This window comes from Argiope bruennichi, chromosome 3, assembly GCF_947563725.1.
Source record: "Argiope bruennichi chromosome 3, qqArgBrue1.1, whole genome shotgun sequence".
NCBI classification, from domain to species: Eukaryota; Metazoa; Arthropoda; class Arachnida; order Araneae; family Araneidae; genus Argiope; species Argiope bruennichi.
This window is the reverse complement of record NC_079153.1, coordinates 11,942,912-11,958,340: the sequence shown is the minus strand read 5'-3', so window position 1 is coordinate 11,958,340 and position 15,429 is coordinate 11,942,912. Positions and strand designations below refer to the sequence as shown.

General features: G+C 24.6%; 1 protein-coding gene across 1 annotated transcript in view; it reads left to right on the top strand.

The window, feature by feature from the left end:
* Positions 1 to 1,175: 1,175 nt before the first annotated feature.
* Positions 1,176 to 15,429, top strand: part of LOC129963154 (uncharacterized) — a 56,294-nt gene continuing 42,040 nt past the window's right edge. Inside the window, exons 1-4 of the mRNA XM_056077267.1 lie at positions 1,176 to 1,249; positions 8,744 to 8,818; positions 11,110 to 12,204; positions 14,884 to 14,964. Coding sequence (XP_055933242.1) covers positions 11,127 to 12,204; positions 14,884 to 14,964 — 1,159 coding nt within the window. The 5' untranslated portion in view covers positions 1,176 to 1,249; positions 8,744 to 8,818; positions 11,110 to 11,126. The remainder of the gene's footprint in view (positions 1,250 to 8,743; positions 8,819 to 11,109; positions 12,205 to 14,883; positions 14,965 to 15,429) is intronic.

Here is a 15,429-nt window from a genome sequence, read left to right as displayed (position 1 = left end):
TTTTACAATGCATTTCAGCAGCAATATTTGGGAGTATGACGATATTGCAGTTCTTGGGGGGGGGGGTTGTTTTGTTGCACTACTTTTCATCTTTTGCTACAAGCACAAACTTGGTATCGTTACTACTATTGTAAAAAGAAGTGAAAAAAATTAAAACTTTAAATGAAACATAGAAAAATCTTTAAGAAGCAGCAAAAACACAAGAAAAAAAAACAAAGATGAAGCAACGTTAAACATAGATAATGATAACTTAAAATAAGACAAACTAAAATGAATTACAGGGCTGTAAAAAAAATTAATGCCATAAATTTGATTTTGTTCAGTTTTTATATGTAAAGCACTAAGAGAGATAAATAATTTAGTTTAGCGAACTATATTATTCAACTTGACGAATAAAATAACTCGTATCTTTGGCATATGAGCATTTATGTTGTAATGTCTTCGGATCTTTCCTTCAGAACACATTTTTCAATTTCATATAGCTCTTTTTTTAGCTAATGTATATTGTACTTCATAATTTTGTTGTCTCACAAAGTAATCGAATAAATCAAATAATTGTTAAATTTTTAGAGTTTGTTTTTGGAAACTATGATTTTTATAAGATTTGAAAATAATCAGGACCTTCTTTTGTCCTCACGTCTTTTTTAGAATTTATCATGAAAAATTAAAATTCTTTTATTGCAGTGCTCCTTTCATATTTTCAAGAAGAGATTATAAATTTGAAAAATTTATAATTTAAAATTTTTATTTTAAAAGATTATGAAATAAAATTAGTGTTAAGCAAATTTAAAGTTTGTATAGATTTTTTTAATGATGTATATTTACTAAAGGTAATAAATATTTAGTGCTAGCAAAAAACTGATTTGGTATAGAAATATATATATATATATAAGTTATATGAACAAATATTGCATACACTTGAATATTTATTCCAGAGCCGATATTTCATTTCATATCAATATTCGATCTATATAGATTGAAATATTCAGTTCATTATCTTGCTATCTTCTAATTTCTTTTCATCCACAAAAAAATCTCCAAATTATTTTCTCTAAATAAAAATTTTTCCAAAATATTGGTGAGCATGAACCTAAAAGAAGCTTACTTCCGTTTCTTCAGGAAACATATCCGCCATTTTGTTTTATTACTGTAACCGTGAAATAAATGCCCGCCATCTTGAAGACGGCCATTTTTGATTTGGCATGATCAGAACGTTGGACGTTGGAAGTGGTGAACTTCTGTGAATTACGTGAGTTTCATTATTTTCTGGCTCATAATATTCTTCAGTCATATATTGAACTATAGATTTCTTATTAGAAATACAGATGAAGCTTAAAAAAAGGGCCTATAAACTAATTTTTGTCTTTTTCGGAAGTGCATTTTGAAATTCCAACTTAATGATATATAAGAAACAAAATAGTTTTATAAAAATGATCATATAGATGCATATGATTACAATTTGTAAATGTAATGTGATGAAAATACATGTCATTTTCAAGGTAAAAGCATTTAGGAAGGAAAAAAATGTTACATTATAGATATAGAATTATTTGTTTACATTGAGCTTCTCAAAACCAATATGGCGTCCTTGTATCATAGCATTATTAAACGTTTCATATGAAAACGAAATTTCTCAAAAGTTGTTAAAATAAACAGTTTATCTAACTGGAAAAACGATTAGGTTATCAATTTTATCTGTTCAAGTAAAATTAATGGTTTTCAAATATTTTTTGTGTTGATATCTAGTAGAGGTCCTGTTGCCATTTTTCATTTCAAAACTTTCGAGTTTCGATAAGAGTAATTTTGATTGGGCGATGACTTTTTTTTTGTTTATATCTGAATTGTGCATTAAACAATTGATTTCTAAGTTATAGATATTTCAGGTTTTAATTTATATTTCTGTTTTTTCTTTTAAATGACGTAGGTTTATGATTGAATGAAATAAAATTTGAAAGGGAAAATCAATTGAATATGCTTGCATCGTGGACTTGAATATTCTCCTTAATTTTGTACTATGCGAAAATATACTATTGTTGAAAGAGATTACAATGTATTTAAATTAAGCATTGAATAAAGCTATTTTATTTTAAAAAAAAAAAAAACAACTTAAAGCTACTTTAAACATTAGATTTTTTTAAAAAAAATCCTTCTTTGAAAATTATTTTTTATCTAATTGCAGCATACTTGATATTTATTTTTGATATTAAAACGATTTTGATAATGACTGTGAAAAGGGAGTTTTATTTCATTTTCTATTAATTTTCTTGACAATCATGCTGTTTTTTTTACAGATAATTTTTTTCTTTATTAATCCAAGCAATTTACACCACACTTTGCACTACTACAAAAACAAACTTCTTAGTTGCACTCATTAAAAAAAAACAAAAAACAAAAAAAAACGTATATATTTATTTGAATAGTAATTTATGAGGATTGCTTGCTAAAAGAATTTAAATTATTAGTATATTGCTCTATCATCTTATGCTGCATATGAATATTTTTAAGGATTAGATGAAGCTATTTAGAACACATTCTTATATTACAAAATGTCTTACAGTTTCTTCACTATATTGTACAGCATTCTCAAAAACAAATAATTTTGCAGATAAAACATTCAATATCTTGTGCTAATGTTGAACAGTGACTTCTTCATTAGCTTGCTTAAAATTCTATTTTTGGAATTATATTTTTATGTTCTAATTTATTGATAGTTTTAGGTTTTATTTTCTTGTGATATTTCTGTTATTGATAATGTTTGTGTTTACATTTTGTATTGTAATGAAAGTGGATTATTAAATAGGCAAAGAAGGCGATTGTAAAACACACAAATTTAAAGGTATCCACTCTTAAAAAATTTAAGGGCCTCTAAACTGTCAGCGAGTCTTGTAGCATTTTCGAATTTTATGCTTTCATTTAATTATAAAGATTGTGTGATTGAATTGCTTTAATTTAAAATCAAAAAATGTTTAAATTTTATAGCATTCTAGTAACATCCCTAATTAATCCCTTCATGTTTTATATTATTTTATAATTCTAAAAAAAAAAAAAATTGGTGCTTTTTAATTTTAAAAATATTTAATTGTATTATTAAATATTATTTTATTATTATGTTAAGAAAACTTGAGACAGTTTAATCTCATTAGTCTTTGTCTCTCATTGAGACAAAGAGAAACAAAGTTCACTCTTTTATTTAAAATTTTAGGTTTGAATCTTTTTTTTTTCAATGCACGATCTATCGAAATGAACTTTTTAGAATGTGATATGTAACTAAACTTTTATCTATTTCAATTTATCGAAGAAGTAAATCAATAATAAATAAAGTAATTAAATTAATAGAGAATATATTTGGTTTTAAAGTTTTTTTTTTTTATTGAGGGGGAGCGAGAAATGACTCGGAGATTTTTATTATTTAAGGGGCCCTAGAAGACTTAATCTGGCCATGTTAGTAATATGTAGGAGATAATTATATTTAAAATTTCTTACAGGTTTGTCATTTTTTTAAATTTCATTGTATCTGAGGGAAGAAACAAAATACATTAGTGCAGTTTTTTTATATCCTAATAAGTAAAAATAAATTAATATTTCAGTTACCATAAATTTCAATTAAATTATCTCAATATTATGAAAATAATGTTATTAATTTTATACAGTATTGTGCGTTTTTCTATTTGGTTAATTCCATTTAACTGCTTGATTTATAAATTTCAACCTAATTATTAAGTAATCCATCCTGATTGTTCCATTTATTTTAATTCAAATTAAAACAACAATTTGTTTAAGAATTTCTTGTGAATTAATTGCTATTATTGGCTTCATAATGTAAGATTCTGTTTGATGCAGAAATTATACTGAATGTTATGTGTATTTTAAAAAAATTCTTAAAATATAATTTTTGCAGTTAAGTTTCCATAAATTATCTTATTATTATATAAATATTCATTCTCCATTTCTATTATGTTTTTTACACTATCTTATTATTTTTTTATGTCTTAGGGAGGATGACATTTTGTGATGTGTAAATACTTTAGAAGGAAAGATATACATGTGTAAAGAGCAACTGGAACCCAGTTGAATGGCATTCTAGCAATATTAAAATTTTTTTAAAATGAGAATTAAGTTGTAAAATAATCCTTAAAACAATGGCGAAAACCTTACCCATGAAAACTGATCTAAGTTTGATCTTTTGTATTAATAAAAGCAATAAGCAACTGATAAGTATTGGTGGGAAGGAGTTAAAAAAATTAGTGTCAAATATTATTTTATATTTGAGTTTGAAAACATGGCTATTTTTATGTCATTTATCCGTATTGATTTTCTGTTCATTTTTTAATTTTATATAATTTGAAATCAACATAAGTTTTAAAAAATTATTTTAACGTACATATTATGTTTATGGATTGAATTATAATAGACAATATGTTAATATTTGACCAAAAATCAAATGTAAAATAACTTTAGTGTATATATATATATATATTGTTGACAGTTTATTATTTTGCAATTTCAATATTTAGATGCAATCTTTATGCATTTTAAATGTAAAAATATATTTTATAGTAAAGTTATTTCCTTTTTTCCCTCCTTATCACCCATTCTATTCTGTCTCTCTTTAATAATACCATAATTTATTTTTTAATACCATCAACCAACCAACTCTCTTTAATAATACCACTATAGAATTGGATAGAATGTTTTAGTACTGCTTAATTTGCATTTATACGTCATTTAATTCTCTGAGAGCCACTTTATGAAAGCACCACAGACATAATATTTTAATATGTGAAATAATTACTTATGATTACCTTATTACAGTTTTCATAATGCAAAATTGTTAATTTGATGCTTATGTGATAATGCATGATGTGCATGTAAAATTTCAAAGCATCTTAAAATTTTATGAAACATTTCTTTTAAGATATTTTCTGCATTCTGACTATTTGCAAGAGCCAAATAACATTTTAATATGATTCTATATTGTTTGCACTTTTTATTACTTTACTTTTTGTTTTGTTTTTGTTTTATAAGCCAGTTGTGTGTGTTGTAAGCCAGTTTACAGACACATTTCATTGATAATATTTTTGCACATATTTTATGCTTTTAAAGACTGATGTTAAGGAATGACATACGACACATACTCACACACGCACATATGTATATTTTATTTCCATGGTTCTCATAATCTTCACGTTTCACACAATATTTTGAAAATGCTTTTTTTCCCCCCTTTTGATAAAACTTTGCATAATAATTCAGGGTAAAAAAATTCATATATATTTAACACTTTCATGACAAAATTATCTATACAATCACTTTAATCATCGATTTATGCACTCTCTTTAATTATGTTAAGGAATCGGTCTTTAAAGAGATTTGAATGCTGTTGATTTATGATTAGTTAACAATTCTGTATCATGACCAGAAATAATTTTACTATAGAATTTGAGGATATAAAGAAACCAACAAGGCACTAGCTTAATTGTAAAGCTCAATTGTAATTGAAAAAGTATTTCTTCCATTGTCTGATGTATTATCGTGCAGTCTATTGCAGTTGATATAGGAAAAACAATTTGCAAATAAAATGTTTCAAATTCAGTTATTAAAGTTTTGAAAAACTTTATTTTACCTAAAATATATGATATTATAACACTTATTAGAATGTCATAAACCTATTTAACATAACTTATACATTTTGACCCTACACTTACATATGTAACAAATACAATTTCATTTTATATAGAAAAAAATATCTTGTATATAAATTTTAATTATTTAAAGGCAAGATGATCTCTATAGAACCATAATAGTAAATTTGAATGGCATTTTTACATTTTGTTAACTTTTATGACAAATACTTATACAATTTTAAACGCACATATATGATCCAAATCTACATTTATAACTATGTTTTGAATTAATTTTTTAGTATGCAATTTATATTCAGGAGTATTTGACATAGTACAGACAAATAATTATAAGCAATATGAAATTAAAACCTATTTCTGAAACAATGTAAATTATTTTGGAATCTAACTAAAAAATTAAAAAGTAGAAATAGCTTATTTTATTTGGTTTAGTTTTGATTCTATTTTTTTCCTGTTAACTTGGTTTTTATTACTAATTAGTATATATATTTATTAGTATAAATATTTACTACTAATATATATATATATACTAATAAATATATATACTAATAATATATTTACTACTAATTAGTAAATATATATATATATATATATAAAGGAATATTAGTTCATTTAAAACATATACAATGACTCAAACTATGAAGAATATGCATTGTGCATATAAACATTTTGTATGGTGATTAATATGCAAAAAATATTAAAAAAATTTCCGGATGCTTTAAATTATGGACATTTTACTTTGTATATACACACATGCATGCTCAAAAAAATAAATTTAAAATTATATTGTTTATACCACTTTAAAACTTTAATAAAAATATTTTGCAATCTAAAATTTGAAAATACATTTATGAAGATTATGTTTAAATACCACTAAATATTTTCTACCTGGCTGCAGATTTTAATCTAATTTTCATAATCAGATCATAAGCTTTTTAGTGACCATGAAGTTTGAAAATAAACTTAAAAGCGAACTTTTAAATAGAAAATGGCTTCTTGAAGAAACCAGTATGATTTATCTTCAAGATATGCAGTTGATGCAATAATAACTGTATTAAAAGTGTTTAAAAAGCGAAGTAATCTGATTGTAAAATAGCTAAAATCGTTGGTAAAATCCACATATGTATCCAGAAAATCATTAGAGTATTTAAAAAAGAAAGAGGATGTAAAGATATTCTGAATGGTGTTGTGAAAAGGGAAATTCTGACAGAAATTCTGATTCATTCTAATGTAAATGCTATCAAACTTACTGCAGAAACTTTTCTAAACAAAGGTCTAAGTGCTGAAGTTGTGCAAAATATAATTAGACAAGCTGGATATGAAAGTCGAGTTTCTGGATAGAAATCATTGACAAGCTTGCAAAATTAGAAAAACTGTTTGGATTTTGCAAAACCTTATCAGTTGAATTCAAGTAACTTTTGAAAGGAAAGTTATATTTAGAGATTAAAGTAAATTCAACATTTTTGGCAATGAGGGCTGTTGCATTGTATGGATAAAGCCCAATAATGCTTTGGTTCCAAAAAAAAAAAAAAAAAATTCCTACTGTTAAACATGGCAATGGCTTCATCATAATCTGGGGTTGTTAAGAAATTTGGTTTTTATTAATGGCATTATGAACCATATGGTTTACTTGTATATATTTTACAACAACTTAAATGTAAATATTAAAATCTAGATTTAGATGAAAGTTTCGTATTCCAGTGACCCTAAACACATAGCTGATAATGTCAACATATGTCTTTTTCATTGTAAACAACAGTTACACACACCATAACAGTCCTCCGATTTCACCATAGAAAATCTGTGGGCCAAACTCGAAACAGTAGTTAAAAACACAAAATTAGAAATATTGAAAATAAATGCCACAAGAAGAATAGGATAAATGTATCTTCAGATAAAACCAAAAAGTCAGTTTAATTGCTACCGTGATGTTTGGAGGATATTGAACTAAATATTGATGCTTCTTTTGTATGTAAGGCACTATAAAAATCTCAAATCTCATCTCAAATTTTTAAGATAAAAATCTGTATATGTTTATTTTAAATACTTCTGAAACTTTTCATTTTAGGTGTTTTTTGTTGGTTGTTCTTTATTTTAAATTAAACCATTTATTATGCATAAGAATAAAAGAAAATGTTTTCACTTCTTAGTAATGTGTTATTTCTATTGAAAGTAGAATTTATTGAGTAAAACTAAAGTGTTTTCTCAATTGTTCAAGTCACTGTACATATGTGAATCAAAAGTAGTTCATAAAATGGAGAGAAAAATATCTCCAAGAGACAAATATTAAATTATCTGAATAATACACATATAAAATGAACTTGCCACATTATCTTAAACTCTGTAATTTATAACGTTTTAACAATTTGTGATACTTTATATCAAAAACTTTTTTATTGTGATTCTTATTCTTTTGAAAAATTTGAATAGTTTCAAAATTATTTTTTTAAATTCTTAGTTCAAAACTGAGCATTAAATACTATAAATTATTAAAAGGAAAACAATAAAATATATTTCATGTGTCAAAACATTTATATTCATTTATCTTAAATTTTTGTATATAAAAAAAATTGCTAAAAAGGTTTGAATTTTTTGGGAAAAAAATATTTTTCAGATTTTAAATCTTTTCTATTGATATAAGTAAGGATGGATCATCAAAGTATCATGTATATCTAGTAATGTTTTCAAAGAATTCAAATCTAAAATAAATGTCAGATAAGATTCAGACAATTTTTATTGATCATGTTATTTTATAGTCACAAAAGTAAGCCAAATGGTAGGAAAATATTTTAGCCATAATTGCTATCAAAATGAATAAAATTTGGTAAATGTAAAGATTTGTTCTCTGTACATGGGTGAAAAACCAATAATATTTAATTTAAGTAAATTTTAATATAAAATTGATTTTGAAATGTATATTTTTCAGGATAATGAAAAATTACTAAAGTAGTGTTTTTTATTAAAAATGTCAGGAATTAATAATTTGTAATAGGGACATAGTTAATGAGAATATATATATTGAATTTAATAAGTTTTTAAGGTTACTATTATGTTAATAGTGCATGTTTTCTTCATGAAATTAAAGGCAGTGGATTTTTCAGGCGAACGGAACCAGAAAAGTACTGGAAAAAAATTCTTTTATCCATGCATGATTCACTCCATAATTTGGATAAAATGTAAGAAATATTTATTATATTTTGTTTAATACTGCTTAACTGCTTCAAATATATATGCATATTTTCTCGATTAATTTATGAAGTTTAAATTAATCCATTTGCCAATTTTTGCTTAAAGCTATTAATATGCAAATTTACTATTCCAAAAGAAATAAAAGAAGTAAGAGAACTATTTTTTTTAATATTTCACTAATTTATTAAGATCATATATTAATAAAATTAATTAAATTAGAACTTGAATAAAATTAATAAATAAAATTTTATTATTTTGAAATGTGTGAATGCTGATTGAAGAAAAATACAAACAGATTGCAGGAACATATTCAATATTCATTTGAATTCAATAGTCATTTTGAAATATTGATTGTCAAGTTGACTGAATTGCTGATATCTCTAATGTTTAATCATTAGGCAAATCTGTTGACAAACTTGGATGACCTTTTGGATCCTTTGTTTAATTAATTAGCCTATATGTTACATGTGCAACAAAAATAAGTTTTTTTAGCGATATTAGAGGTTGTATGTTTGAAAGCAGCTTTTTTTTAATGACAGAAATAAAATTTATTTTTGAAACAGTTACAAAAATATAGAACTTTTTTAAATTTACTTATACTTTTTATTAGATCAATTGATAAAGAAATTTTGCTTCATGGTAGAATCACTAAAAATACATATAGTAACAGTAAAAGAGTAAGGGAGGAAATTGAAATTTTCTCAATGATATTTTCACTTTGAGTTATGATATACTCCATGACTTTTAGTTAAATTGTAATGATACGATTTTTAGATAGGAGAGAAAATGGAACAATTAGTATCTTTATCAAATCATTCATTGGCTTCAAAATAATTGATCATTTGCTGTTGCACAAAACCTGATAAGAACTTTTAATTTGCTTAAGAGTATTGGGTTCTGCATGAGATTACTGCTGAAAATATAGAACTTGACTTTCAAAAGTTGCCTCTCTTTGGTAGGAAGAGAATAAAACCATTTCTTCATTAAAATTGCCTGAAACATGAGACTAATTTATATGAAAAATAGCATAATTGTTAAAAGTTGCATTTACCAAGCTATAATTTTTTTTCATTAGTTCTTAAATAAATGAATTTTGTATTTTAAGCTTCAATGAATAATGATATGGTAGTTTTCATAACACGAAGATTTTTTTTTTTTTTTGTTAACTTGGCAGAATCCTATACCTATTATCACAAAATTAACTTATAATTGGGTAGTATGGGCAATTTGCATAGCAAAATATAAGATTTTCTTCCAACATAATGTTGCAGTGCTGATTTCTCTTTTTATATTTTGGAAGATAGGAGTTCCATTCTAGAAAAAATATCATTTCAGCAAATTATTCTTTATAACAACTACTGTCAATTTCAAAATAAAAGTGTCATAATTTGTACTCATTGCAACTGTAACCACATTAAAATTTTTGGTTAAACCCAAGAAAAAGTGTATTCCCAAAATTGTTTTCATAACTATTTGTGTCTTTGGGTTTTATTTGAATGGCATATTTGATTTAAAGCATATGACATTTCTATTACGGTTTATTTATTTAGCATTGAATCTTAATAAAGTTTCTGATTTACGTCAGATTGAAATTATATATTTTCCTTCTGTTCAATATATAAAATAATTATAAATGGAATGTAAATAATAGTTTTTTTCCAAGTCTTTGCTGTCTATTTCAGGTGTTCTAAAAATCTTTTATTATATAATTTAAATTATGTGTTGAGTATGTGAAGTAAAGGGGAAACAATTCTTTGCCAAAGTTTCTTTTCTAATAAATTATTTTTTAAAGCATGACAAAGAAATTATTGTAAAATAAATTAGAATTGCAAAATAATTTTGAAAGTGTTTTAGTAAATATGTGTTGTTCTGAATAATGTGCTAAGATAATGAAAATGACAGTCATTTTTCATTCTCTGGTTTCTGTTTGTATTATTGCATCAAAAAAATATCTTTAAAATTCTAATTGTTTATTCTCCAAGCAATTGAAATAGATTTTTTTCAGTCTTAAAGTTCATTTCAAAAAATAAATAATATAACATATTTTCTTAAAAATTTGCAGCTAAAATATTTTTTTAGATTACAATAATTTGATAATATATCAAAAATGTGATTGGTCTGTATTAAAAATTCTTTCTCAATACTTAATTGGATTCCTTGGATGATTAAGAATTTTTTTTTGTTTCCTAATTAAAAAAAATATATTTGTATTTGTTGTTTACATAGATATAAATATTTTCATATTATTTCATTAAATAGTCCCTTTTTTATTCTGTAGGAATACTTCTTACAGTTATGAGCTTGAAATCTTCCATTTCTAATTCATCTTCTAATGGATCCAGTGTCACTCGTTTCATTCTTGATGGAGTTGTGGCTGAGATGTTGGTTGAAATTGAGGATGAACAAGAACCATTGCTCTCTCCCAGCAAAGCATTTAAGTTAAATGAAATAGATAACTATGAAGAATTAAAAGATTCTTGTTTGAGACATAGTTTTGTTGCTTTAGACCCTATTTTAAAAATGGACGATATCAAAATAAGTAATATGGAAAACCAAGAACAAAACAAATCAAATTCAGAGCCAGATAAAACTGATGTGTCATCGAAAAAGTTGAAAGAAGATCAAACTTCTTTCAAATCTGATGTTTTAAATGATCATGAAGTTTCGATGAGTGAAAAATCTGACTTGAAAGAAGTGAAAGAAAGTGATAATTTAGATGAAGATAACGATGTAGTAGTAGTAGAAATAGTACAAAAGGATTTAAGTAAAAGAAATGAAGATCAGTTAACGGTGGATGAAGTGACTGAAACAAATGAAGATAAATTGCCTGATCCAGATGAATGTAAGTCACAAGTAGAAATGAGAACTAAAAAGGATGAGGTAGAATTTCAAGAAGAGGGTGAGAACAAGTCAACTTTTGAAGAGACAATTAAAATCCAGAAATTGATTGAAAAAGATGAGAACAAATCAATAACTGAGAAAAAGATGGAAATAAGTGAAGGCCAATCAATGCAGGAAAGAAATGAAATTAAATCACCAGCAGATTTGTCGGAAACAAATAAAGCCCAGTTATCAGAAAAAGATGGAAATAATACAGTATTAGAAGAGATGACTGAAACAAATGAAGCTCATCCACTTGAAAAGTATGAATATAAATCAGTAAAGAAAGAGGTGGATGAAACGAAGGAAATTCATCCATCAGAAATGAATACAAAGTCAGAAATTGATAGATTGACTGAAACTATTGTTGTTGCATGTGAGCCAATAGAATTGGAAATGCTAAATGATAAAGCGTTATCTGGGGTAAAAAAATCTTCGAAATTACCTCTGAAAAAAAGAAAACTTAAAGAACCTGAGAAAGCTAAAGAAGATGGTAAGAAATTTATTTCCCCAATATTTTCAAATCAGTAACTTTCATTGTTATTATCATGTTCCAGTTTAAGACTTTAAACAAATAAATATTTCAATCATTTTGTTTATAATTTATACATAATTTAGTTTTGAAGGATTTACTTTTCTCTTTTGAAAATACTAAACATGTAAAAGTTTAATTACTTTTAATAGGAATTTATGTATTAACAGCATGCCAGCAATTGAGCACCAGAAACAGTTGCCAAAGATGCTATGGTTATTGAAACCAGTGATTAATTGTCAAAAATATCATGTTAATCTATAGATTGTATTTGCTAATGGCATGTGATTAAAATACAAGTACTTTTAATATAATCGCAAAATGTACCAGATTTACAATTTACTTAGCCACAATTTGCTATAATTTAAGAGAATTAATTGTTTGATAGTCCACAAATATATTCAGATCTCAAATATTAACTGCATAAATTTTTACAAATAGATCATAAATTCATCTGGTTTTAAATACAGAGACCTCATGTATAATTTTTTAAGTTTTTAAAGATTTCAAAATAAATTATACTTATATTTGCCAATAATGATTTTTTTACTAATTAACATAAAACATTAAATTTTATAATGTTGAAAGTTGTTCGTATCCTTTTTTTAGGCGAAATATAATTTTATTCACATTTTTCTTTTATATTTCTTGTTTCATATATTAAATTTTAAAATCAAAGTTGTTAAATCATTAATGTTTCTTATTAAAATATGCATGAAAAAGATATAATTTTTATACAATTTTTCTTAATGTGAAAAATTTTATAATATTTTCCTTTTATAAAAATAATTTTAATTTTGATTTTAAAATCATATTATTTGCAATATTTTTTTTAAATAAGTGATAAATTTTTTTTGCTACATATGATTAAATATTGCATTAAATTTTCCTATTACTGTGATATACTTTGTAGTTATTTCTTTATTGCATTCTGGAATTATGTTACATATTATCATATATATTAACATATACATATCATATATGTTTTGGTGAGATTTTTGCTGTTTCTTGAAAAAATGTACCAATCTCCAGTTTTAATACAGTGTTAAGAGAACAATTGCTGCTGCTATTTTGTTGTTTTACCAAGTCATATGATTTTTAAATTTCTTCTAATGCAACCTATTTGTATAATTTAAAAAAAAATACCCAATTTTTCATCTTATTGGAGATTTAACTTCGTTGATTTTCTATTGAATAGCTTTCTTTTATATCAAAATTATTTTCAAAATGGCAGTTTCGGAAATTCACAACAATCTTTATTATATGATATGATTTAGTGAAGATAAAGGGATTCCTCTCTCCTCTATAGTATTGTGAAATAGCAGGTCCATAGCGACAATAGAAAATAAAATACAACAAACTTAGCATGTAAATATCAAAGAGGCAGTGAATTACTGTGAATTAAACAAAATAAAGAGCACATATATAACAAAATTTAGCCATCATTTACAAAATGTTAACTAAAAGAATTCTCATAAAATGTCAGCCATTTGCCAGTATAAGATAATCACAAGTTGATTGCTCCAACCCACCTCGAGGCACATACATGACTGGACTTCTGCAACAGTATTAGCAGGAATTGAGGTGTTTGTTGATGAATCTGAAATAAAGGTTTCCAAAAGTTCTGTAAAATAATATTGTATAATTCTCATTATAATTCAGAATTTAAGAAATCTAAACTTTTAAACTCACTTAGTTTCAAGAAACATAATTTCTTAAAGAATATCAATAAATGGATTTCTGTTTTAAAATATCAGAATTAATCATTTTTTTTCTCGACAAGTTCTATTACTATAGTAGAACTTAAACTCTACTTTTTAATATATATATATATATAACCAGAATATGGGGGGGGCACTGAAAACACAGAATATTAACGAGATATGTCTCATGTGATTGCTTTCATTTTATTGGATAAAGCAGTTTTCAATAATTATACCATTGTTTATGTAAATGTTTTTTTAACCTGAAAATAAGACAAGAAAAATTTATTTTAAGTAATTTTTAGTAATCATAAATAACATTTAATTATGTTTGTTTTTATATTAGTTATATTAATTTTTCTTCTTTTTAATTTTTTTGCCTTCATTTAGTTTCCTATTAGTTGTTATTATCCCAGTAATTGGGCAAATATTAAAACTAAGGACTACAGGGTTAATAGCATCACCAGATTTATGGAGATTCATTTAAAAAATACATTTTAATAACAAGATGTATTTTACTGTACAAAATATGCAAAACTCTATTTTAAAATACTTATTTTTATTTAAAATAAAATAAATGTTTTTAATTTAAAATAGTAATAGTAACAGCCCATTGTTTACTTCTATCCCAAATCACTGACATCAGCATGTTTCTAAAAAAAATAGATCTCTGAAGGGGATAGATTTGGGAAGTACCCGATTATGAAAAGACTATAGTACACTTAAACTTCTTAAATAAATATAATTATGTTTAAAACACATGTTAAGTAATTTTTGTATGAATAATATTGAATTTTATGAATGTAAATGTTTCTAATGCTTTATTGAAAAATTAGCAATTTGAATGAGATTTTAGACTCTGAAATTGAATGAATGCAGTTCAATTTCAATTTTCATTCTTAGCATCTATAATACATATATATTTTCATTGTTTCAGTTAAAGAAGAGGATAAGCCAAAATCACGTACACTTCGTACAAGGCCTTCAGAAAAGGAGAAAAAAGACGTTAAAAAAACAGGTATGTTGTAATTTCTTTAATTATGTTATATTGAAGGGTTTCATAAATCTATGTTTCATAATCAGCATCTAAGTTACTTGTAATGATTTTTATATCTTTAAACTATTCTTTACTAAAAATGTTCTTTGAATATCAAATTTCTTTCAAGTCAACTCTGTCATTATCATAAAATATAATTATAAAAATAATTTTGATTAAATATTTGTAAAAATATAGTCATAATTGACATTTTTATAACAATTTTTTTATTATTATTTACTTTGATTGATGATTTAAGGCTATAATATTAATTTGAAAATAAACATGAAAGAAATGCTCTATATTTGAAACTCAATAGTATTTTCATCTATTTTTAAAAAAAATAAACTGATGTATATTTTCTATCCATTTGGCTTTTTTTTTTTTTTTTTTTTTTTTTTTTTGCCATTGCTAATGTTTTATAAATAACACCACTCCAATTCATTA